General features: G+C 42.3%; 1 protein-coding gene across 1 annotated transcript in view; it reads left to right on the top strand.

Moving 5' to 3' along the window:
* Positions 1–2775: 2775 nt before the first annotated feature.
* CHRFAM7A (CHRNA7 (exons 5-10) and FAM7A (exons A-E) fusion) overlaps positions 2776–27563 on the top strand; it is an 89807-nt gene continuing 65019 nt past the window's right edge. Inside the window, exons 1-2 of the mRNA XM_065412229.1 lie at positions 2776–2830; positions 4376–4515. Coding sequence (XP_065268301.1) covers positions 2776–2830; positions 4376–4515 — 195 coding nt within the window. The remainder of the gene's footprint in view (positions 2831–4375; positions 4516–27563) is intronic.

Below are 27563 nucleotides of genomic sequence, written 5' to 3'. Positions count from 1 at the left end.
ACAAAACAGTATGTAGACCAGACCTAAACGTCATGGTGGCACTCCTCCACATCAGTATCTGTGTTTGTGTAGGGACTAGGGATGTGTGCTTAAGCTGAGGGAGAGTGAGAGCTTGAGGAGGTAGAGTCAGAGTCAGTATATCTGTGAACTTCAGGGATCCACTGTGTGTTCTGCTGCTAGGAGAAAAAATTCATCTACATATGCCCAAGCTCCCCCCACCCTCACCCATTTACTCAGGTTCTGCACTTGGGCTATGGATTTCAGGCTAAGTGAAAGTTTCTGGCAAAATAGGTACATTAAAAAGCCCTATTAATAAATTTGTATTTTGACTATTTCTAGCCAGTTCCAATCAAAAGTACAGAGTTGTGGCAAATGCACATTTTTTTTCTCCTAAGCACTGATTACTTACGATTTATGGTTTTAAGGCAGTAGCCTAAATGTTTGTTTCCCTGGAAATGTGCTTTTACTATAAGTTATGGTTTAGTGAACTGTAAAATGCCCCACAGATGCTGATCTACGAATTAGCAATTCGTAAAGCTCTCCAACAAAATGAAGATGTCTCTTTGCAAATCTGAGCTTCACAGAAGGTTTAAGCAAGGGTGTGTATGGCGGGGGGATGGGGGCGGGGGAGAAGGGTGGCTGTTGACCACTGGCTTGTCAGAGTTATGATTACATTTCACTGGTTGATTAAGTGATCCCTGTACGGGGTTTGTGTGTAAATTTAGGTTTGTTAAAGTGCTTCAGTATCCTTTGGTTGAAAGACAAGCAAATATAGAAACACTATTGGGTATAAAGTAATCCACTATTTTAATATGCTCCTGAACAGCTTTAGAAGCCTGATCCTGCTGAGTGGCTTCAATGCCTGTTGAAGTCCATTGATGTGAAGGATGCTGAACATCCAGCATTTGGCACCCAGGAGGACTGAAACTCTTAAGGAAGAGCATAAAATTGCATGTAAAGACAATTTTTTTTTTGAAGGAAAGGAAACCAGACCTCAGAAGACTAATATTTTTGTTGCTTCAGTGTAAGAGCAAACAGACCTGAATCTCATTGGGTGCGTAGCATAGCGAGGGTTTGAGGCTGTGGGCTGTGTCCCAGATCATTGGATATGGCTGACTTTCTGGTGTCCTTTAAAAAAATGTGTTTAGCATAATCAATAAATCAGGGACCATGGATTTCTCCTGCAACTCTTTTTAAATTACGTGGTATTCTAGACACTGGAAAAATAACCATCTCACACCTGAGCTCCCAGCTCTGTGCATCAGCTGGGATCTAAAGATCACAAAATGGTTCATGTATATACAACGTTATCTGATTCCACCTGCCCCCCCAAAACAAATATGACTGGGGCCAGATCCTTGGCTATGGCTGCAGTGCACACAGTGCAAGTCGGGGTTGGGGAGGGGGGCAAAGGTGACTTATAGCTCTCTTCTGCAGTCCTCTATCCTGCTGCAGCTATGGATAGACCAGTACCCTTCTTTGTCACGTTAGAGCAGCAAGTTCATGCCACGGCCAGTCTGCAATGGCCCCTAGAGCCGAAGGCACCGGTGAGGAGCAGTATGGCATGGGGGTCCCAGCCACACTCTCTTTTTCCTTGCTACCCCAGCAGCCTGGAGTGAGAGAGGCATAAAGCCACCACTGCACCAGCAGAGTATCTTATATGGGGTTATCCTTCCTGAGGCCAGTTAAATTGGGTTTAGGACTAATTCATGCTGGCTGCTGCACCACACCAGAGAATCAGGTGCTATGTTGCTGAAGACCAGCGTGCAGGGGGTTGAGTGAGGTAGGAGTGGGGGCTCTTATTCCCAGTTTTCCAGTGATTGGATCTTTAATTGCACTTAAAGCTAATCAGGTTCCAATAAGGTGCTCTCACTTGAGGGACCACCAGAATGTATATTCCTGCCTTATAAATAAATGCAAGTTTGGCACAAGTTTTGCTTTGCCCTTATTTGTCCCAGGAGAGGAGCCCCCATACTGCCGAGTCAGCTCCATTTACTAGGAATTGCTGGATTTGTGGCCGCCCCAGGGTCTGGCTGCTGTGCAGAGAGAAGGGTCTCTGCAGGCAGGGACGAGCCAGAGCTGCCTCCTCTGTGCTTCGCACCCCAAAGGAGAAGGCTCCAGCTCAGCTTGGTAGTTAAAACGTGAGCAAGAGTAGCTGGATCCTGCGGTAGTGAAGTGCCCCTCTTGGAGTGAACTGCAGAGACTGGCAGTGGGATGGGGCCAGAGGGGAGTTGTGCCTGAGTGACTGTCACAGGGCTGAGTAGGGAGGGAAGGGGTGGAGAGTGAGATCCGCTCTTAGCTCACACGCGCAGCCCTATAAAGCTAGGGCTGCTCTGTTGAACGGGCTGCATTTCTCCTGCTGCTGCTGCAGCAGCAACGTCTCTGCCTCCCCTCTGCCCTGCCTGAGGGTCTAGAGGGATTAAGGAAAGTAGGGAAATCCATCACGTGGAGGAGGAGGTGGAGGGAGAGGGGCGGTCATTAGCATTCCTGTGCTGTGCCTGAGCTGGCAGCATCTCAAGGAGAGATCCGGGGCCAGCCCAGGAAGAGGAGCTGGAGCCCTGTTCCTGACACCCGGTCCCCCAGAACCCCTCAGCCCGGTGTGCCACCAAGCACTCGCCTTCCAGTCTCTGCTCTGCGTCTCTTTCCCGTTCTTTATCCCGCTCGGAGTGCCTGTTCTCGGCAGCTGCCTGGCTGATTTGGGGCTCGAGCTGAACTTTGCTTCTGGGTTTGGGGCTCTGCAGCTGCTGCACTTCCCCGGCGAGGCTGGCTCTTGGGATGGGACTCCGGGAGCTGACTGTCTGGCTGATCGTGGCTGTGGGGCTCGTACATGGTGAGTGGACTTTTGTGCTCCTCTTTCCCTTTCTGCCCTTGTGGCTGTGTATCTGAGGGCTCTGCTTGCCCACGCATCCTTTGCTAAGCCCCTTCTCTCCACAGGGCTCGGGCTGGAGTTTACTCTCCTGGTTCTTAGTCATCAGGTGTAGCCTTGGTGATGAGGCCACTGTGCAGATGCTCTGCAAACTGCCCCTAGCCCAACAGGTAGCTGTGGGCAATGTTTGGCAAGCTGAGAAGAGGGGATGTGATCCCTAATGTGCTGGCATGTAAGGGGGATACCCATGTGGGTTAGGAAGAAAGGCAATTGCCTTTAAATCCTTTTGGAGAGTCTTCTGCAGGACTCTTCTGCAGTGGTGGGTGGACTGATGCCCACCCCCATATTGATTGGTGCTCAAATCAGTGGAGTGAAAACTGTTCCCTAGCCAGATCACTGTCTGGGATCAGCCTCAATAGTGTTTACCCCCTTGGCAGGGGTAGGGGCTAAAAGATGAGGGGGGGGGACATACCCCTGGCTTTTAGACAGTAAGCTCCTCAGGGTAAGGACCCTGGCTTCCTTTGTGTGGGGAACACAGGGCTGGTGATCAGGAAATAAGCTGGGGTGAAGGTGTGAGGCGGGAAACAGATGACATTGCTTTGCGATGGGGACAGACACACAGGTCAAACACAAAAAGGGCTGATTCCTACAGTGATGTGGATTTCCACGTGTACAATTCTCTCCTGTATTTGCTGTTCCATCCCTCCACCCCAGGGGTATGATTTCTCTCTCACCAAAAGTAAATGACAGAATGATATGGAGCTTTGAGGTGCACAAAGATGATAAAATTTCCCCAGTGGTGTGATTTAGTATTTGTATTACTGCAACGCCTCGGAATCCTAGTCATGGACCAGGACCCCATTGTGCTAGGTGCTGTTCAAGCACAGGGCAAGAAGACTATCCCTGCCCCAGAGAGTTTACAATCCAATGATATGGGTACTTTGGTTGTCCTTGTAACCTCCAGTTATTCTGTCATTGTCTTGTCCTTTTCAGGTATATCACATTATTCTGTTTTTCTAGTTACAGCTATGCTACAGTAAGTATCAAATTATGAGCAGTGTATTTCATACATTAAAAACTGCTACATCTCACTAGTTCTCATCCCTGATACAAAGGATACAAATGTTGACACATTGATCTTAACATTTGGAAATTGCTCTCCTTGGCTAAAGAGGGGAACTGGCCAGAGTGGCAGATTCTGAAAGGTGAGACACATCAACCAGAAGTTCTACCTACTAAGTCAGGGAAGAGAAGAGGTGAGTGGTAGCAGTTTTGGGATAAGAGTTTGCTATGGTAATTAATGGAATAGATGTAATACATGAATTATGGTAGCATTTCTTGGAAGGAGGAAGTAGAAAATAAAGCTAACATAATAGCTGATTTGGCTAATGGGAGCAGATTCTGAGTGGAAAGCATTTCTGAGCGCTGCATTCTTTTACATCATGATGCTGGCAGTAGATTCCTAAGTATTTATCAATTTACTTATTCAAACAATTTACTTGTTTAAAGTGTCCCTGCAAGGAGAGTTCCAGAGGAAGCTCTATAAGGAGTTGCTGAAGAATTACAATCCTCTGGAGAGGCCTGTGGCCAATGATTCCCAGCCGCTCACTGTCTACTTCACTCTTAGCCTCATGCAGATTATGGATGTGGTAAGTCTTTAACATTACAGGATGCTATTTCTTTAAAAGGCTAAGTATTACTTCACCCAATTGACTTAGCCATGGAAATATGATGGTGATGGGTGGATGGTAGAGCTTCTTTGGGAAAGCACGGGTAACTCGGACAGTCCAAAGCCAAGTTTTGACTGATTCATTTTTAAAAATATAAATCAAGATTTTAGCTATGTCAAATGTAAGTCTCTTTCTGAGATCTATTCAACCTCCTAGATATTCACAAACCTACCAATTCTCAGAACAGATCGCTTTCAAAGAAAGAGTCAAGGTTTCTTCTTTGCTTTATTCTATTCCTTAATTATACTTTGATCCAATGTAAAAATGCTGTCTTTTGAAAGAGATGTAAAACAAAGATCCTGATTACAGTGGCTGTTAAAGAACTCGTGGCACTTTGTGGTGGTGGGGTATCCGGCCAAATCTCACCTTGGATCATTGCATTTTACATTGCTCCTGTATCTTAATTTAGATAAGCTGTTCTTCATGTCCTATCCTAAACTTTTATGTAACTGTGTGCTGTTAATTAGCTGCTATGTTCCACGCCACAACTGGCTGCATATCCATGGTGAATGAAATGATTCCTGTGCAGAGTTTGTTATATTTGCATTTGTGAAATGACAAAACTGCTGGGAAAAATCCCATGAATAGCTAGAATGTACCACATGAGGTCATTGATATGTGATATTGGGGTGGTTATACTTTACTGTTCACCACATCATTCATTTTTATTAGATTTAAAGTCATTTAGTAAAGAGGTTAGTTATTTAAAAACTAATAGTTAACCTCCAAATGCCATAATGTCTCCAGCAGATGTTCAAAGTAAAAAACATTAGGAGCAGCAGAATAAATAAACGGATGGGATTATACATGACAGATAGCTTGTTATTTTTTTATTTCCTTACAAACTGCCGATTGGCAAAAGCTGGTCATTGTTGATTTACTATCAAAAGGTCAGTACATTGAGAGCTGTGCAGGCTTAAATGTTCATAGTCTCTAGTAAACATCACTTTTAGGGTGCAAGTTTTCGATTTCCAACATCTAAATGGGAATCATGATAGGTATTTCCAGTGTGTGATTTATTATTCACTGACATGAGTGTAGCTAGTAGTAGGCAAATTTTTGTGTCTGTGCAATTAAAGCCAACAAGTAAACCTATCACTTATATTCTAGTTGTGGCTATTGTCATAATAGTTTTAATACATGGCACATCAGAACATAACACTGGCCATACTGGGTCAGACCAATGGTCCTTCTAGCCCAGTATCCGGTCTTCCAACAGTGGCTGGTGCCAGGTGCTTCAGAAGGAATTAACGGAATAGGGCAATTTATCTAGTGATGCATCCCCCTCCAGTCCCAGCTTCTAGTAGTCAAGTTAAGGACAGACAGAGTGTAAGGTTGCATCCCTGACCATCTTGGCTGATAGCCATTGATGGACTGATCCTCCATGAACGTATCTAATTCTTTTTTTAATCCATTTATACTTTTGGCCTTCACCACATCCCCTGGCAATGAGTTCCATGGGTTGATGGTGCATCAACCTGTGGAACTGGTGGGACACTGGATAGGAGGACAGAAATTACAGGCAGTGTGTCTCTAGGCGCATTAGGGAGGGAAGGATGGGTGTTTTATGTAGGCTGGAATAGGCAATTTGAAGAGGCACTGGCAGGTTAAATTTGCTGCATAATTTAATCACAGACTGTGGCTGCACCTGCATGGGCACATAGTATCGGGAGAGGTCAACTATGATGTGGGTCAGAAGCACAGGCACAGCAGTAGACTAGTGCTGTAGATGGTACTACCTTCCCTGTTGGACGGTATACAGGGCGATGGTATTAGTAGTAACCGTTTGTTATGGTAGTGCCTAAGAACCGACCAAGAATGGGGGCCCATTGTGCTAGGTGCTGTACAAATCCAGAGTTACAGACTGTCCCTGCCCCAAAGAGCTTACAGTCTAAATGGACAAGACAAGCACCAGATGGGGGAAGGGGTGTTAAACAGAAGCATAATGAACAATGTGATGGCAGCAAACGTGTTAGTTCCACATTTTTTTGGGGAGTGGGGTGGGCTTAATTAGGAGGGGATCAGCTAAATGGAAAGAAAAATGAAGGAAGAGAGCTCCCTGAGGAAAGGGGGACGGGGCAGGGGACAAGAGGGTAATAGGGGCTGATGTAGATGGAAGCTGAGTTGAAGGGAGTGGGAAGGAGAGGGTTGGAGCAAACAGCCAGTCAGTGCAGGCAGAGGAAGTCCACTCAACTGTAGAACATTCCCTGAATGTCCGAAGGCCCCTGCATTGGCTGCTTCTGCAGCTGTTCCTACCAGCTGGAGTCTCTGGCTGGTTCCTCTCAGCAGTTGTTCCCTAAGGACACATGTGGGGAGGGAGAAGAGGGGAGAGGAGGAGAGGCACCACTTGGGTCCTAGTGCCCCCAGAGTAGAGGAGGCATCTCAGCTCAGTTCTGGGTCCAGAGAGATGCTGGGGAGGAAGGGTGGCCCCGACTGGATTCTCTGGCTCCCCGTGTGTGCTTTCTGCACCTACTTACTTATTTAGATTTCATCTCTTTGTGCCTTCCTGCCTTGATAGTTCCAGAATTATCAGAAGAGCTCAGCACTCCTTATTGGGGCCAGACTTTCAAAAGAGTTCAGCACTCTGGATGATGAGCACTTGAAAATCTGGCTGCCACCTCTTCTGGTCTAATATGTAATTATGTACAGTTACAAATGCAAACTTCAACATGGTGCAAAGGTACCTTAGCTGAACTCCAAACAGACTTCAAAAAAGCCTTCCACACCATTGATCTAATTTCCAACATGGCCTCCAGCTGCAGAGTTCCTGCTTGAGTATGTGCCTTCCCTTGCAGGAATTCGGACAGTGCAGCACGGTCCCCTCCATACGCTGTGCCTCTCGTACAAATACGTTTGTATAAAACCTAAGACCAATCAGAGTGTTTCCATACTTTTTTAATTCCAAAAGTAAGTTTTGTTAAGAAAAGAAAAAGCAAATCAGTGCCCCCTTTGCAGTGCATTCAACCCATTTCAGCATTATGCTGATACCTGAGAACCTGAAAGTGAAATTGACAGGGAACTGGTCAGCTAGACAATAAGAAAACTGATTAGTCTATATTTGTTTGAGCTGAAATACAGAAAGCAAACAAATAGCATGAAAAGATGAAAGAAGTTTAAAAATGATTTATTTTAATAATTAAAGGTGCTGTTTATAACAAAATTAATTACATTTAAGGGCTTTAAAAATATAGACATATGTGATGTAGCCTTACTGAAGTCAATGCAATTACACCTGGAATTAATTTGGACCATATATGTTAATCTGTGTCTACACTAGAAAGGGTTTGCCAGTAGAGCTGTACTGGCAAATCCTCCTAGTGGCGATGTAATTTATATCAACAAAAGAGTTCCTTTACTGCTATACTTATACCAGTTCTCTGAATGAAATAAGCTATGCTGTGAGGCTTTGTCACTGATATAACTGCACAAAGGCTGGAGTTTTTGCCAGCATAGCTATGATGTTGAGGGGCAAGATTTTCCCCCCCACACTCATAATCGACATAGCAATGCAGGCAACACTGTTAAGTGTAGACCGAGCCCCAATGAACTCTAACCAGAGTGCAAATAGTTGGATACTCAAATGGCTAAAGGCCAACAGCTAGTGAACTTTACAGAGTTGTCATTTCTTCTGGAGTTGTCGAGTATAATCAAAAATAATAGAAGGAAAAGGCAAATATCCATTTATCTTTAGATTGAAAACTCCTTTCTGTACATTGTTTTTTTTTTTTTTAATTCAAACAACAACAAGCCAGTGATACTGTAGTTACTCACTGTAAAATTGATTGCATCTCTCCCTCCAAGTGTTGGGATTGACAGGCATGGGGAGAAACCAACCAGGCTTCACAATATAAAATAAATGAGTATTCTGCATTTTCAACAAGAATCAAATACTGAAGGGAATGATGAGTACTCGTCACAACAAATTACTTAATGAGCTAGTAACAAAATGTGCCACCAACATATTTCCTGGTGACTGATGCATTCACTTTACTTGACTCACTTAGTGGTGGATTAAGGGTGCATCTCTAGTGCACCGGACTGGACACCACCTCTACAGGAGGCCCTTTAATTTCCCCTGGTGAATAGAATGTGCAAGCCCACAGCCCAGTTTATTCATCTCACTTCTGTTTTCTCCTACACAGGGGAAAGAGGCAGAAAGTACTTCCAGCCCCTCTGCCACAGTGGGGGTTACTTCCTCACAGTTTTTAATGGTCCCTGAAAGACCCAGTGAATGCTTCCCCCTGTCCCCCGAGGGTACTGAGCCTACTGAGTCCTCTTTACTGCTGTGCTTATTACTATAGAGGCTGACATCAGCATTAGGTAGAGAGGGAGCTACTCAGATCTTGTGGTGGTGGTGGATTGAGAGATGGAGTTAGCACCAGGCTTTATGGGAAGAGTGGTCACTGAGGGACTGCAAGAAGCGGGTGGGGAAACAAGGGGACCATGCCAAGAGAGAAGCCAGGGAACAGTAGAAAGGACAGATGCTGGGAAACTGGGAGGTCTGTTAAGAAGAGGAGAAATGGGGAAGGCCTGGAGGGGATCAAGAGGAGAGATTGGGGAGGATTCTTCAGAGGAAAGATGGGATTTGGGATGGGAAGATGAGTGGGAGATGGGACGGGAAGAGTCAGTCCTGTGGTTGAGTAGAGGTGGGCGTGGAAGGAGATTTGTGACAATTTATTTCTAACAGTGCGGGTGGGTTCTGTGTACCATTTGGTCTTCATTTCTCTGCTCACCAATAGAAAATCATTGCATGCACCTCTATGCACTGAAATCTTTATCTTGTGTTGTCCAGCTCGTCTTTTTTTCCATATTGTACCATCCTCAAGTTTTAAGGGGAGGAGGTGACAGTCAACCGGAACTGGTTTTTAAGGGCAGATACAGATTAATATTTTCCCATAGACTTTATTTTTGTTTCACCTTTTTTGAAATGGGAATTGCCAACCACTTTGATAAAGGGAGTGAAAAATAACCTGCTTTCTCTGTGACTTGTCATTTGCTGAAATCTTATTTTGAAACTTCTTGTGGCACAGCAATTTAGGATGGGCCAATGGGCTGATATTCAAATTCAGAGGGCCTGTTGCATTTGGTAATTTTGGGATCAAGACAATTTTGCCCTTCCTCTGTAGTGTTCAGTTGAAGTAGGTAGCAAAACTAGTGCAGTTCTAAGTCTATAAAAGACACTCAGAAAGGAAATATGGTAGCTGAACAACATACAGTGATGATGGCAGGAGTTTTTTGTTCCTCTTATGAAATTTCACAATGGATATATTTATGTTTACTGTGAGATAACATGATCTAGAGAAGCTTTTCCAAAAGACCTCAGGGACACCACAGAATGTCATGAGACATAATGTGAAAACTCTAATCAATGAATGCCAAATCAGCATAAGTCCCCACTGTAGACTTCTCAAGAGAGTCAGGAAGAAAAAGTTGGAACATCTGAGATGCTATACTGTTCAAGTACTATCTTTTATGGTTTTTTTTTTTTTTTTTTTCTTTTTGCATCTGTAGAGGTTGCAGAAACAACATTTAAAAACCCTTGTCCCATTAAACCCATTCAGGTCCCTTTGCCCTCTCCAACAGGACTCTCTGATACAAGAAAAAATACTTTAGATGAAGTTTAACAGAATTATTGGCTATTTGCTTCAAAGCATTTCCTCTTCCACGCTGTACTTGTCTCCTTTTTTCCAGCCCAAACAGAATGAAGAGTTAAACTCATTTGATTGAATGTTTTTGCTTGTGCTGTTTTCTTTCAAAACTAACATTTTGTGTCTGGGAGCTTGTTGCTTCAAGGCATTAGTGGTCTCCTTCCTTGTTGGTGTAAATATATCCTAATGGCATCCATTGATGTAATTTTAAGTCCCAGATCAGCAAAGTATTAGAATGTGTTTGTTGTCATTGAGACTTAATCTGGTGCTTAAGTGCTTTTCTGAATTGGAGATATAATAAGGTTTTGTCAATGTTTTCATTATAAACCGTGAAGTGGGAGCATTTGGAGTCTGTGTAAGGGGGTGAGATATCTTGTCTCTGTCCCTTTACATTGGACTGGAATTTTGTATACAAGTTATCCCTGTCCATGCAGACTTTTGTTAACCAGGTGAGACATTTGAAAGTTAGGAATACAGACCCCGGCTTATAAAGCTAGGTATATGCTTTCTGGTAGGGTCCAGTAATAAGAGCTTCAGTAGAAACTGGGACGTTTTAGTTTGCAGATGTTTGTGTGTATACTTCATTCTCTTTTGAGATGCATGGGTTTAAATCCCTTATGTTTTACTTTAAATCTAGAGTTTGTACACAGTATCTCAATGTAAAACTCAAGAGTTTCTCCTGATTTCACATAAAATTCATGTACCTCTTATAATTTCCAAGCAAAACCAAATCAACTTAGGTGCTCTTAAAACTGAGCCAGATTCATAACCTCGGAGAGTCTCTAGCTAGACAAAAATGGTCTCTGTTTTAGATGCTATAGCAAAATCCTCAACCAAGTGAGCTGTGTCGTTTGTGGTTTTAATTGCAACCAATTCACACAAACATAGTATTGCTGTTCGGCACAAACATCAATATTTTGAAAATGTGTTTGATTTTTTTCCTTTTTTGATGGATAAATTTATTTTCAAAGTCTCGCTTCTTTTGATATGAAAGCAACCATTTTGTGTGGAGTATTTTCATGAATTTTTTCTCACAACTATTAAATAGCCTGTTAACTAGGTACTGTTGAACTGTTCTAATTAACCTGAGAGATGACTCAAACTTTTGCACCAAATTGAATTAAACCTCCCCATCTGCCAAATATTTCAGATAAATTTTTCACCCCATTATTTTTCATTTTCTCCTGCTTCTGGTCTGTTTCATTTCTACTCCGGACTGAAAGAAAAATGCTGAAATATTGTTTGTGAATAGTATCTCATGCAAATGTGTTCTTGTTGGCTTTTCAGTTCAGTTTTGCAGACAAAATATATAAAAAGATCCAGACTTCTGGCAGCTTATCTCAGCTGAACTGAGGATTGCTCATCATACTTTCACTTCTGGAAACATGGCTATACAAAGCAAAGGCTCTGGTCATGCAAAGGCTTGCACATGCTAAGTTTTACACACTGTGAGTAACACCATTCATTTTAATAGGGATACACACCATGCTTAGTTAAGCCTGCATATATGTCTCTGCACGATCAGGGCCTAAGTTAGATTACAAATCACTTGGATCCAATAAACAAATATCAGTGTGAAATATTATGAAATGTTAAAAGAAAATCACACTCTTATTCAGAGAGAACAATGAGTTCTATAAAACCAATCACCCATCAAAGAAAAGAGAAAAGAAAAATAAATCTGGAAGAAATTAATAAAATGGAGCTGAATGAACAGGAACATTGAAAATGAGTGCTAAGAACATGCATAAGCTGCTTATCAAGTCTCAACAGCTTCTTTCGCAAACAGTAGCTCTGGGAGAAGCTCATCAAATCTGCATTGTTCTTTGTAATTGTTAGCATTCATTTGTGGACTTTAGAAAAAGTCTCTCTGAGTCTGTCTCTGCTCTCTTTTCCCTGCTCTGTCTTCCTCTCTCCATGCTGCAGAGAAAATGTGCAACCCTTTCATCTCCTTGAAGACATTTCTAAACGACTATAAGTTTTCCTTGGATTGTAGTAAATTGGAACAGTGCTGGAATATATTTTCCAATAGTTTTAAATGAATTTGGTGCTCTTGAAAGTTACTGGATTGACAGAGGATATGTCTACACTGCAATTAAAAACCTGCAGCTGGCCAATGTCAGCTGACTCGGGCTTGTGGGGCTCAGGCTAAGAGCCAAGGAGCTGTTGAATTACGGTGTAGACATGCAGGGTCAGGCTGGAGCCTGGGCTCTAGGACCCTGCGAGATGGAAGGGCCTATATGTGCTTCTTAATTATTTTACTTTCTAATTTATGGCTTGGCTAATAATTTTGCCTCTGTTAGTTTCCTGTTCCCAGTCACTCTTCTCAAGCTATGCTGTCTCTTGAAAGAGGCCTTAAATAAATTCAGTATGCTATAGGATGCACAATGGTGAAGAATAAAGGACTAGTTTAAACTACTTGCATAAAGGAAAATAAAGGTCACAATGTTTCTTCTTTTGTAAAACTGTTTCTGTATTCATTGGACTTTGGATCAGGCCCTTGTCTATGAACATCAGGACTTGTGAACTCTCCTTTCAATGTCCAGGAGAGTGGCTATTTTGCAATGGGTAATGTGTGTAGAAAATTGCCTCAGAGTAACTGTACCAAGAAGAAAAATATTTTCATTAGTTATCAGCAAAGCAATTCATATATCTAACATTTTTCTCATATCCTTTGTAAGGCCGTGCTGTTATTACAAATAGAGGGGTCACACGACTTCCTGTGTCATAAAAAGATTTATTGAATACTTATTATTATGGTAGGGCAAAAGGTCTGCTCTGTTCAGTCACTTGAGATCATCTGCAGAACTTCTTGTTAACAGGACAATAGGTTCACGATTGGCATGAATGTTCAGTTCTTAAAGAAACACTACTAATGTATATATTAACTGTTTTACCTAGAGCAATAAATCCTCACAAGATACAGCATCCAGATTTCGAGGGGCCTAGGGAACATTATGTGCATATTCAACCACTGTATTAAACCATAACCATATCACAATAACACATCAGCTCTTTGAAGCAAGGGCCATCTCTTTATGTGTTTGTAAGTACAATGGGGCCCTGCCCTCTAGCTGCTACCACAACAGAAATAATAAATAATAATGAACACAATAAACAAGAAAATAAGAAGCGTTCCTAAGATTTTGTGCAGGACTTTAGTCATGTAATTAATAATAATGAGAGCTACCCAATTAAATCCCTTCATACTACTTTGAAAATGTGGAGCTAATGCATTATGGGCCAGACTCTGCAACCCCCTTGCATTGAGCAGCACTTACTCACACCACCCAGTCCCATTGCCTTTATTGGGACTATTGGTGTCCATTCAGCATGAGTAAGGGTTGTAGAATCTGGCCCTAAAAAGTTGGTAGTACCACGATGTTACCTTGATGCAAGTCCACTGATGAGCTCCTTTTTCAAGATAAGTGCCTGCTTTTTAAAATTCTTCAATGTTAATTATTTTGTTTTAATTTATTTTTTGGTGTCCAGTAAACAAAGGCAAGTATTAAAGACACTTCCTAGCTTCCTTCTAAAACAACAAAGTGAAAACTCACTTCCTGTATTCTCTAATCTAGGATCTCAGTATTTGAGGTTCCAAGGAAATCAGGCTACGATTAGGATTGGTAAATGAGACTTTAATGCTCTGAGGGCATTGTATTCTTCTGTATATTAAAAAATGAAACAGTGGTTTGTAACCTATCATCTTTACATGCTATAGCTCAAAATACATTATCAGTAAATGTAAGTCAAATAATTATATATATGACTATATAAATTACAGAAAAGTGGATCAAATTTCTCCAGCACTCATCTTAAAGCCATAAAAACATTTTGTGATTAATAATGGGGGTGGTGGAACTCTGTATTATTTTCCAGTAGTATAATTAAAATACTTAGTCTTATCTAATACATATAGTCTCTGTTCAACTCTGGTTGTTATATGTAGACAATATTCAGAGACATCATTAGGAAAAAAACTAGAAAAGTGGTCTCAAGGCCTTTTGATTTTAATGACTTAATTCACCTGGTTGCCGATCTCTGGACAAATCATTCTGTCCAATTTTTCTAAATAATAGTTAACAATTTACCAGGAAAGCTTTGTTCTTGCTAGAAAGGTTATTCCAGGCCCCTGGTCGATTGCATTCTCTTGCATTAATGTAGCAGTGCTGATAGAAATTTCACTCAAGTCAGATTGTATAGATGTTCAGTGTATGAAAATTCAAAAGTTCAGAAATTTGAAAGTGCAGAAAGCTTCCTAGCATATATTTAAGAATGAAAGTGAGTTGGTCCATATTTGAAACATAAAAATCCTGGTCAGTCCCATATACACCAGTTAGTGTGAAAATCTGTAAAGCCAACAGTATTCCATAATCTATATTTAATTGTGGCTTATTCCTGCATCTCAGAATTGACACCTAGGTCAGCTAAATAAAATGTAAGCTCATTTGTGAAACATATTTTCTTAGAGAATCAAACTCTTTAAGCATTGAGAGAGCATTTTCTGGGAACAACTTCAAGAACATTAAATTAAAATCAACACAATGGTATCTTTTCCCTCAGTGATGCATTAGGAACCCTGCCGCTGTCAGCAATGGTGTCGGTCCCAAGCCCGTATAAAACAGGAAGGTGCTGCAGTTGGGTTTGTGACTCACTCATGTAAAACCTTATTGTGAGGAAACAGTTCAGTTAAATCCAAATTTGAGGATGGTAGGTGCAGTTGGAGCCAAAACCCAAGCATGACAGATCTCAGTGAAAGCCGAAAGAAAGCTGAGATCTTGACTCATCGAATCCTGATGACAAAATCTGTAACAAGAGTAGACGTATGGAATGGGCCTACTTTGTATAGTATTGGAAAACTGGCACAAGTTACATGAGAAATTAAAAAATACCCTTTGAATGTGCTTGGCATCAGTGAGACAAGATGGACAGGGAGTGGCAAGATGGTGTCTGATGGTGCTATTGTCTTATACTGAGAAAGAGGAACACACACAAGAGGTGTAGGAGCTATGCTGGATAACATCACAGCGAAGACTGCTGGCTTAGGAGCCAGTGAATGACAGATTAATAACAGCCAGGCTACAAACAAGACATGTCAAGTGTACAATAATCCAAGTATATGCACTGACAGATGCAGCAGGCAATGGTGAAAAGGATACATTCCATGAACAGGTGCCGCAAGTATTGCCTAACTATGATATCACGTTGATTATAGGCCACTGCAATACACAAATTGGCAACAACTTTATTGGCTGGGAAGAAGTCATGAGCGGGACAATGGAAGGCATCCAAAGTGATAATGGCAGACAGCTCTGTGGCACAAAGATAGGAGACAATCTCTTCCAGCACAAGAGGCTTCACTAGCTGACACAGAGATCACCAGACAATGCAACTGTCAACCAGATATCTCTTGTTTGTATATCTAAGAGATGAGTGTGACGGTTCCCCCCCCCCCCCCCCCCCGGGTGCCTCCCAGAACTGGGGTACCCCTGAGCCCTAACTGAGTCATAGCAGCCATTACTTACCGGCCAGCTAAAATGTTTACAGGAAGGCTGAGCTTTTCCACAGATCATTGTCTTTGTTGATGAGCCATTAGCACTATCTAGCTTCATCATTGTTGTACCTGAAAGGCGGGCTGTGGATGTTTTTGCAGAGTAAACGCATTTGAATATTCATAACTTCAGATACAAAAATGATACATGCATACAAATAGGATAATCATATTCAGCAAATCATAACTTTTCCAATGACACCTTACATGACCCATCTTGTACAAAATGCATCATAATTATGCCATAATCATATAATAATCATACCCCCATAATGAATGTGGGGTGTAGTGTCACAATGAGCATCTTCTTTGGGGGATATCAGAGTTAGCACAGGAGCTGATGTTGGCTCAGATAATTATCTTTTAGCAGCCACATTAGAACTTAAACTCCAAAAGATCACAAAGGTGTACAAAAAGTGTTATAGCAATAGAGAAGTTCAGGGATAAAGAAATGCAGATCAGACTTCAGATTTCATTTAGGAACCATTCCAGTGTTTTACAGGACCAGGCTGATGAAAGTCTGGAAGAAGGTGGTAGTCAAGACAGCAGAGGGAAGTAATGGGCTTCCAAAGAGGGTGGAAGAAAGATGCATGGATTATATCTGGAACATGGGCAGTGATTGACAATTGGAAAGCTCTGAAGGCAAAAAAGAAACAGCGCGAGGCACAGGTAGAAGTCTTAGAGGCATATGAAAGATACAGAGGAAAAGATAAAGAAGAGATGCAGGAAAGATAGAAACAACAAGGAGTCTGGTGGCACCTTAAAGACTAACAGATTTATTTGGGCATAAGCTTTCGTGGGTAAAAAACCTCACTTCTTCAGATGCATGGAATGAAAGTTACAGATGCAGGCATTATATAATGATACATGAAGAGAAGGGAGTACCTCACAAGTGGAGAACCGGTGTTGACCGGGCCAATTCGATCAGGATGGATGTAGTCCACTCCCAATAATAGATGAGGAGGTGTCAATTCCAGGAGAGGCAAAGCTGCTTTTGTAATGAGCCAGCCGCTCCCAGTCCCTATTTAAGCCCAAATTAATGGTGTTAAATTTGCAAATGAATTTTAGTTCTGCTGTTTCTCTTTGAAGTCTGTTTCTGAAGTTTTTTTGTTTAAGAATAGTTACGTTTAAATCGGTTATAGAATGTCCAGGGAGATTGAAGTGTTCACCTACTGGCTTTTGTATGTTACCATTTCTGATGTCCGATTTGTGCCCATTTATTCTTTTAGGTAGGGACTGTCCGGTTTGGCCAATGTACATGGCAGAGGGGCATTGCTGGCACATGATGACATATATAACATTAGTAGATGTGCGGGTGAATGAGCCCTTGATGGTGTGGCTGATGTGGTTGGGTCCTCCGATGGTGTCGCTAGAGTAGATATGGGGATAGAGTAGGCAACAAGGTTTGCTACAGGGATTGGTTCCTGGGTTGGTGTTTCTGTGGTGTGGTGTGTAGTACTCAAATGGGAAATCTCCTGGAGTTGACAGAATTTAAGCAGAGGCACTAAAGGTGGGAAGTGAACATCTGATTGACTACCTAACAAAACTCTAACAAAATACAGGTGAAAGAACAAGTGCCACAAGATTGGAAAGATGATATCATTGTGGCGTTGTCAAAAAAGGGGTGATCTTATTCGGTGCATGAACTGGAGATGTATTATACTGCTATCAATCCTGCGTAAAGTATTGTCTACCATTATGCTGAATAGAGTGAAGAAGGCAGTGGATGAAATGTTGAGAGGAACAGGTGCACCATGTGGTGAACTGATATTCACCCTTTGACAGATCATCGAAAAAGCTACTCTTTGGCAAAGACTTATCTTAATCAATTTTATTGACTTTAAGAAAGCATTCAGTAGTGTCCACAGAGATCCGCTGTGGGATACCAAACAAGCTGATCAATGTAAGCAGTAGACTTGGTGATAAAACAGACAACACAAGACATTGTGGATGGTTTAAAATAGATTAGTGGAGATGAGTTACATGAGGTTGACTTTGCTGACAACATTCCTTTTCTAAGTATGATGAAGAATGGAATGACTGCCCTTACATCAGAGGTTGAACAGGAAGCAGCAAAAATTAGATTGGAAGTAAATGCAGAGAAAACTCAGATTATAATAGTAGGAAACTGGAAAACTGTTGCAAAGGTGTACATGGATGGAAAAGAAATCGAACAGGTAGAAGAATTCTCCTTCCTGGGGAGTGTGGTGACATTTGAAGGTGGCTGCAATAAAGATATTCATATGAGATAAGGAAAAGCAAACACAAATTTTGGAAAAATAAACAACATCTGGTCAGAGATCTCCATACCCAATTAAAGGTTACATTATACCATGTGATTGTACTGAGCATGCTACTGTGTGTAGCATAGACTTGGCTGATAAGGACTAACAAAAAAGGAGGCTGCCCATCACAGATGGCTGAGGAAGATATTCCACATTTCATGGAAAGGCAAAATAACAAATGTGAGAGTAAGAGAGCTGACAGAGCAGGACATATTAGAAAATATCCCAGAAAGAAGGCTTGTGGTTGGGACATGTACACCATATGGTAGATAGGAGACATGTTAAGTAAACACTGAACTGGGTACATGAGGGAGGAAAGAGAAAGTGAGGAAGGCCAAGGAAGAATTGGCAGGGGATGGTGACAGAGAGATTGAATGATCTGGCATCAGCTGGGAAGAAGTACCACAACTAGCGAGTGACCATAATCAGTGGAGGAATTGGACTGCCTATTGTGTCAATGGCTCAGGAGGAACTAAGGTCTAAGGATGAATTGGGGATTTTTCAGGTGTACTTTAGGTAGTTTTTATTTTATTTTTTTCCTGGGAATTTATCAGTGTTTATTACCACAACAACAAAAACAGGTGAAAATCAGTGCAAAAACCTATTAATAATTTTTCTGGGTAAATATTGGGGTTTATTTGAAAAGTTTTCAGTAGATTAATGCTTTGAATTCTGTTCATCAATATGGTTAGCTGCAGAACTCAAAACACAATACCACCTCTGAGTTTAAGAAAACAATATATCTCTAATCCCCAAATACAACTTTTCATTTCAATAAACAGTTTACTGTTGTACACTTAGAACTATTAGCCTATAAATATTTACATTTAATAACTGGGCCACACCATTTGCAGAGCATCCACTCAACTTCACCCTTTTCTCCTGTTTTTTGTTTTCTTAAAACTTTCGAATACCTGTACTTCCTTGTGTTCTGAAACGTATTCTGATACAGATTTTCATTTTCTTCCCATTTTAGTGTATCATATTTAAACTGTTATCTGCTAACAGCTTGAAATATGTATGTGGTGGGCGTGAGATTCATCAGTACGTTCAGATGCGCACGCACTTCAGAGCTTGCGTGCATGCCTGTTTGTTTATGTATTAGTCTAGAAGATACACAAAACAGCCTTACTTCAACAGGCAGCTTTGCATATACACACAGACTAATGTATGATCGTAATACATGTATCTCATGCAATGTATTGTATTTTCATAATAAAACAAGTTATTTTTTATATATTTGAATGATACAAAAGTAGGGTGAAAATCTGAAAAAATTGAATAATACTTTTTTAAAGCCCAGGAATTTTTCGGTAAAAATCAGTTTAAACTGAAAACAAAGGGGTTTAATGATAGGACTCCATGAACCATGAATGCAGAGCCCCCATTCTCTGTCAGGAGATGAGGCACAAAGGGTGGATAGTGACTCTTGATAGTACTAGGGCATTAGGGCTTGTCTGGGTTTCAAGCCCAATAAGTGTAAAGAAAGAATGTATACAGTGACTTGGATATTACCCTAGTGTGGTGGAAATGATGCATTTTCAGAATTCTAGTTGAAATGTGCATGCTCAGAAGGAAAGCACATAGATGATTCTAATATGTACTATAAATAGCATAATTTGAATTGCTCATATAAATAGAGTCTAATTCCTCATTAAACCCATCAATCTCATAAATAAGGTTTCCTATACCATAATAAATGCATGCAAAACATATTTGTAAATAAGATTAAGGGGGACACATCTGCAAAATCAAAGACCTTTGCATTGGACATTGTTGGCTTTTGTTAGTTCTTTCATTTTGGGTCTGTGTGTACCCCAAGGAATACTCGAGACCATAGTAAAGGTGGGTGAAAAGGAAAAACAGTGAAAATATATCCTGAGTTTGACAGCAAATCAGCAGACTGAATGAGTGTGTTAAATAAAAGTAAATAAACAAAATTCTATCGTCAAATACTTTGCCAAAATTATTTCTTCGGTCTTCAGAATTCCAGCACCGTGGTAGGGGATGTGAGGCTAAGGTCAATAATTAAGCTAGGTTTTAGCTGTGCTTTGGCAGCGATTAAAGTAGGATGGAGTGAGCCAAGCACAGCTGTCTACCAAAAGGTTCTAGGTGGAGTGCAAAGCTTCCATTGAGAAGTCATCATTTTCAAAAGTGACAAGTGACTTTTTGTGTGCCTCATTTTTCAGTGTCCAACTTGAGGCACTTAAAGGGGCCTCATTTTTCAGAGTTCTGTGCTCACCACTTGCTAAAAATCAGACTGCTTAAGGTGCCTCTAGTTGGGTAAACAAAATGGAGCCACCCCAAATTACTAGTTAGCCTCTGAAAATTTAGACCATGGTGACTGGATAATGCAACATCAACTGTAGGGTGTAAATTAGGGTAGAATTTGCCTAATATGGATAAATCTTGCCTAACCAGAGAAATTAAAATATCATAGACATGTAGGGCTGGAAGGGACTTTGAGAAATCATCAAGTCCAGCCCCCTGTGCTGAGGCAGGACCAAGTAAACTTAGACCAGCCCTGAGGTCACCAGGGGCTTTTCTTGCGGCCATAGCCTCTTGAGTGGTGATTGAGGGGGGAGGGGCAAAACAGTGGCCCCTCCTTTGGGGCTGCCAAGAGGGGTTGGGCCCTGCCCTCCTCTGGAGCCACAAATACTGGAGAAGCAGACAGCCGGTGTGTGTTCCCCACCTTCCCAGGGGCAGTGGGGCTCAGGCTTCTGGCCTCAGTCCTGGGGTAGTGGGCGACAGGCTCCGGCTGCATGGCAGCGGGCTCCTGCCACGGACTCTGACCGTGGGACTTCGGGCTCTGGGCTTGGGCTGCGCAGCGGCGGGTTCCATCTCCCGGCTGCAGGACTCCATCCCCAGGCTCACCATCCCCCTCATGGTCCCTGCTGCCTCCCTACCCACCTCCCCATTCAAGGCTTAACTTGTCCCCCAGCTTGCCAGGGCTGAGTAAGTCTGCTGTGAAAAGTGATATTTGCAAGTTTGTTAATATCACTTTTCACTGCCTCCCAGCTAGCTAAGGGATCTGCTGCTGTGAAAAGTGATATTAACAAACTTGCAAATGTCACTTTTCACAGCAGCAAACTTACTAGCTAGCAAGTCTAAAAAATTCAAACAAAAAGCAGAAGAAACAATAAAAAAGGACAAGAACATGCAAAGCACCTTATTTGTGTTTCTATTCTGTTTAGGTCCAGTAAAGAATGGAGACAACTGTACGTTATTTTTATTACTGAGTCTTCAAAAAACCCCTAATTAATAAATTACTATGATTTGGACATGTATATGTGCATATTTATTTGTTTTTTCTAAAGTTAATTAAATACTTCAAGAAAAATTGTCTGAGTGGCCACCAGTAAGAGGTGATGTCTGCATTCTGAGGCCACCAAAAAAATTGTTGTGAGAACCCGGCCCTAGCCTCTGTTTCCCAGAAGCTGGGAATGGGTGACAGGGGATGGATCACTTGATGATAACCTGTTCTGTTCATTCCCTATGGGGCATCTGGCATTGGCCACTGTCGGAAGACAGGATACTGGGCTACATGGACTTTTGGTCTGACCAGCATGGCCGTTCTTATGTGTTTGTCCAACCTGTTCTTAAAAAAGCCTCTAATGATGAGGATTCCACAACATCCCTTGCAAGCATATTCCAGTGCTGAACAACCCTTATATTTAGAATATTTTCCCTAAAATCTAACCTAAATCTCCCTTGTTGAAGATTAAGCCCATTACTTCTTGTCCTACCTTCGGTGGACATAGAGAACAATTGGTTGCTGTCTTCTTTATAAAAGCCCTCACTATACTTGAAGATTGTGACAAGGTTCCATCTCAGTCGTCTTTTCTCAAGACTACGTTTGTGCAGTTTTGCTAACCTTTCCTCATGTCAGGTTTTCTAAACCTGTTATAATTTTTGTTACTCTCCTCAGGATTGTCTCCAGCTTGTTCACATCTTTCCTAAATTGTGGCACCCAGAATTGGACACAGTTCTCCAACTGAGGCCTCACAATGCCACTTAGAATGGGACAACTACCTGCCGTGTTCTGCATATTACAACTCTTGTTAATACAACAATCATGTTAATACATGTCCCAGAAATCTCTCTGGTTAGGTAAGATTTATCCATATTAGGCAAATTCCACCCTAATTTATACCTGTGTAATCTGACTTAGGGTGGAATTTGGTTCATTGCTTTCAGAGAAAGAATCAGGTCATGACCTCTGTCCATCCTTTTATGAATGGAAAGCAGGAAATTCATGGTGAAACATGTCCCATATTTTATGAGAGGGAGTGGGAATTTGGATCTGGGGTTTTGATTTGAGCCCATCTCTAATTTTGACCCAAAGATTTTAACTTCTTCTTCTTGTTCGAGAGAGATGTCCCTGTGGGTGCTCCACTCCAGGTGTTGGAGCATCTCTGTGCCTTCGCTCAGAGATTTTTACAGCAATACCTGTGCAGGCTGCACATGTGCGGTGCCTGCCTCACGCGCCAACTGTGCCTCAATAGCACACTTGTGCAGCTGGGCTCTCCAGTTCCTTCTCTACCATCGTGGCCTGAGCTGGAGCTCAGCAGACTCGCTCAATTTTTTTTCCACTTTAGCTAGTTTAGTTAGTTTTTCCATACTTTTACCCAGTATTTAGTTTGAATTCTCCTTTTCCCGTTCTTGCCAAAAAAATTTTTTTTTTCCCCTTCCCGTTTTCCTGTCAGTTCATACTATGCCTGGCTCACCAGATTTTAAGAGATGCACTACATCCAGAGATGCCATTCCCATCTCGGACAGCCACTCTCAATGTGTTCACTGTTTGGGGGAGTCCGACGTCCCCCAAAAATGTGCCCAGTGCAGTAAGTTAAAGGCCAGGGCATGAAAAGACAGAGACCTGAGGCTCAAGTTAATCTCAAAGGAGAAGTCCCTCAGACCTGCCTCCGACCCAGGTGCGGAGTCCTCTTCAAGACAAGGTCCAGCTAGGTCAGTAAAGGATAAAAAAATGGCCACCTTCCTTGCCTCACAGAGACCAATTGCTTTCCAAACGATCTCCGAGCAGGTTTGTCTTGTTGGTGCCAACCGCTCCGCGGCTCAGCATGTATGATGCTCCGGGCACCTCCGGCACTGCCCGTATCCCGGCTGCTGCTGATACGCACCGCTCCGGCGCTGAGGCTTCAGGCTTAAAGTTGCCTGCCTCTTCTCATACGGCACCGATTAGCACTGCAAAAGACCCAGTGCCAACTCAGCAAAGCCTGCCCGTGCCACAGCCAAGTACGATTGCTGCCGCGGCACCAACACCTCAACCACCCATGCCTGCCCATACGGCACAGCAGCACTCGGCATCGGCCGACCCCACGGCACTGCCGTCGCCTCCAACACAATATACTATAGCTGCAACTACCTCAGTACTGCAGTTCATTCATTCAAGGGATTTGCTAGTATCACTGACCCCAGAATCCCCGCTGCTCGGTACTGATCTCTCACCAGAACCATCAGCATGGCTCCGACAGCTAACCGTTATTCCCTCTCACTTCTCTAGTGATGAGGATGATGATGTTCAGGGATTTTTTTCACCATACCATTCCTCCCATTTTCGCACTCCTACTAGCATGGGACCAAGGAGACCAAGGTCCTCATATTCCAAGGACCTACCACCCTGGTATGGACACCCGTGGATGGGACCACCAGTGCCATGCCCCAGACAATGGCATTACAGGAGCCCATGGGGATTATACAGGAGACACTATAGTGACTGACACAGCCCCGGAAGAGATGACAACAGATCTCCTCCTGAGCCTGTGCATACTTCTGCGACTAAAGGACAGGAACAATCTGCAACCCTGCACATGGAAGAGGGGGCACCTGACACCTCTCCAACCAATAATAACTCATCGCCCTCACCGGACGAGGCTGTTATGCCCCCACCTCCAACAACAGCAGATGATTTTACTCATTTTCAGGACCTCTTCAAAAGATTGGCTAACAAACTCAAGATTACTCTGGAGGAGGTGTTGGAAAATCACCACAAGCTGACCAACATATTACAACCTTCCAGCACATCCAAGATTGCCCTCCCTATTAATGCAGCCATTATGGACCCTGCCAAGAATATCTGGCAAACACCAGCAATTCTAACCCCTACCTGCAAACGCTCAGACCAGAAATACTATGTCCCATTCAAAGGCTCAGAATTCCTTTTCACACACCCAGCACCAAATTTGCTGGTAGTTGAAGCAGCCAACCAAAGGAACAAACAGCAGCATTTGTCCACCCTTGTCCACTCCCTCTGACAAGGACAGTAAAAGACTAGACCCACTCGGCTGAAAAGTTTATGCGTTATCTACACTGCAATTCAGGGTGGCTAATTACGTGGCTCTACTGGCCAAATATGACCACAGAAATTACAGGAAACTCATGGACTTTATTAATGACATCCCAGAAGACAAGAAACAACAATTCAAAGCCGTAGTCTCTGAGGGACAAATCATTTCTCACACAGCACTACAGGCTGCCCTTGATGCTGCGGATACGGCTGCCAGGTCCACCATGACGGCTGTTGTTATGCGTTGGGCTTCATGATTTACATCTTCTTTCCCACGTGAGATTCAAAATACCATGGAGGATCTCCCCTTTGATGGAAAGAAGTTATTCACTACAAAGACCAATGAAGTGTTGCACACCATGAAGGACTCCAGAGCGACGCTCAGATCCCTAGAAATCCACACACCATTGACTAGAATGAGACAATATAGGTATCAGCCTTATCAATGCCCACGTTGTCCGGCCTACACTCAACAACACCAGAGATTATATGATCAACAAAATCAACAACGCCAGAGACCTAAGTACCAATGACGACGCCCCACACCATCGGCACTGTCCCAACCCCTCCACCTAACAAGCAGATTTGAAGCTATGGTCAAGGGTATAGAAGACCTCCCACCCACTCCAGCGCTCATACTACCTACCCAGATTTTTGCGCACCGTTTGCTCCCTTTCTACCACAACTGGCAGGCCATCACTACGGATTAATGGGCCCTAGAGGTCATCAGATTGGGCTACTCCATTCCCTTCCTGTCTATACCCCCCCCCCCGTCCCTCTTTAGGAACTCCTCTCATGACCACTTGCTACACCGAGAGGTACAACATCTCCTGCAAATAGGAGCAGTGGAGACAGTGCCCGACCAACACAAAGGAAAGGGGTTTTACTCCCACTATTTTTTAACAGAAAAGAAAGATGGGGGATGGCCATTTGCAACCTCAGACGACTCAACAAGTTTGTCAAAAAGCAAAAATTCAAAATGGTTACCCTCACAACCATAATTCCAGCGCTGGAGCAGGGAGACTGGTTTTCAGCCCTAGACCTGCAGGATGCCTATTTTCATGTAATTGTACATCCTGCCCACAGGCATTTTCTCAGATTTGTTATGGGCTCAAATCATTACCAATACAGGTTCTGCCCTTTGGCCTCTCAACAGCACCCTGCGTTTTCTCCAAGATTCTCGCGGTGGTAACAGCTCACCTAAGGAAAAAAGGAGTGATAATTTTTCCTTACCTGGATGATTGCCTGCTCAAAGTGCAGACTTTCGAAGAGGCCGTTCAAGCCATACATATGACCATTGACTGTTTCCAGGATTTTGGCCTACAAATAAACAAAAATAAATCCACATTGACTCTTACTCAACAACTGGAGTTCATAGGTGCACACCTCGACTCCATAACCAGTCTTGCATCTCTCCCGCTCGACAGATTCAACATCATAAGGAATCGACGTCTGTGGCTTTCCTACGTAACATTTCCCTTGCAGATATTTGCAAGACTGCCACTTGGACTTCTGAGCATACATTTGCAAAACACTATGCTCTTACTCAAGGACTCCTAACTGATACTCGTAAGGGCTGGGCTGTGTTATTCACAGCTTTCCTACCAGATCCGAAGTCCCTACTTCCTTAAGAGACACTGTTTTCAGTCAACTGGAGTGGAGCACCCACAAGGACATCTCTTGAAGAAGAAGAGGAGGTTACTCACCTGTGCAGTAACTGACATTCTTCAAGATGAGTGTCCCTGTGGGTGCTCCACTACCCATCCTCTTCCACTCTGCTTTGAAGTTGGAGTGGTCTCCATTGTAGAGATGGAACTGAGGAGCCCGGCCACGCAAATTGAGACACGGTTGGCACATGAGACCTGTGTGGGTACTGCCGTAAAAATCTCCAAGCGAAGGCGCAGGGCACACCGACACCTGCAGTGGACACCCACAGGGACACCCATCTTGAAGAACATCAGTTACTGCACAGGTGAGTAACCTCCTCTTCTTCCATTTTCCTTTTGGGATACAATTGTAGGCAAATAATTTGCAATGAATTAACTAATTAGCAGTATTCATAGAAGCAAACTACTTCACTTCTTTACATTTCCCAACTATGTAGGTATGGATTCTCCATTAATTCAAAAAGTATAGCAGTTAACGCATCATCTTTATAAGTGGGCATTTAATAATATGCCACCTGTGATTGAGGAGGTTTGAAGCCTTACTGTGAAAATGATTAAGGTCCTGGAAAAAAGAGATTCTTTAATGATGGATTGCTATAGAGTACAGGGATGAGAACATAAAGCTTTCACATTTTACATAGTACCTTTTACTAAAATAACAGAATCAGCAAATTCACATGTCTTACAGTCGTTATTAATAGTCACCATAAAGCAGCTAATAAAATAAAATTACAGCATTGGATGTAGTTTCTGTGCTCTGAGCCTGGCTAGCTCAAGTAGTCTTCTACATAACTGGTAAGTCAAGAATGTTTTGGGATTGAAATAAACATTCAATGGAAAAGAAAGTTCAGAGTTATTGTTCTTCAGTTGTTTTTTAAAAAAGAGAACAATGGAGACTAAGTACTGTTTTATGTTGCAGCCATTGAACAGTAAATCAAATTATTACGTAATACACGCTGCATAGAGAAAACAAAAACTTTTCTCTTTACATATATGGACCAAATTCTACAATGTTACATCCCTGCGGAAGTTAATGGGAAATAGACGAGTATGTGAGGGCTGAATTTTGTCCATGTTTGATTTTTACAACATTCCTGTCTTCAACTGGTGTAAGTCTGTGGGGGTCAATGGAGCTACATTGATTTACATCAGCTGTGGATCTGCCCCTACATACTACTATGTTCCAAAAGTAGTAAATAAAATGTTAGATACTCTCCTTTTAATTTAAACTTATATGAACTCTTGCAGAAAAGGATATACTATGATAAGTGATTACCGTGCAACTTATTGATATAAAAAGTGATGATGGAATATGAACAAACTACTGTCAATAGAATGTCAATAGAATGAAAGAAAACCCTTTTCAAAATTATAGACTACTTCTCCAATAGAAGAATTCAAATCTTAAATATTATAACCAAACATGGTACTTATTTGAATTAATATTGTGTCTTCTGAATAGAACTTGTTTGCCTGTCAGTCTTCAAACCAATGCTTCTAGCTTTTAGCTTA

This window comes from Emys orbicularis, chromosome 10 (genome assembly GCF_028017835.1).
Source record: "Emys orbicularis isolate rEmyOrb1 chromosome 10, rEmyOrb1.hap1, whole genome shotgun sequence".
NCBI classification, from domain to species: domain Eukaryota; kingdom Metazoa; phylum Chordata; order Testudines; family Emydidae; genus Emys; species Emys orbicularis.
The sequence above is the reverse complement of the archived record's forward strand: the minus strand, read 5'-3'. Positions and strand labels throughout refer to the sequence as shown.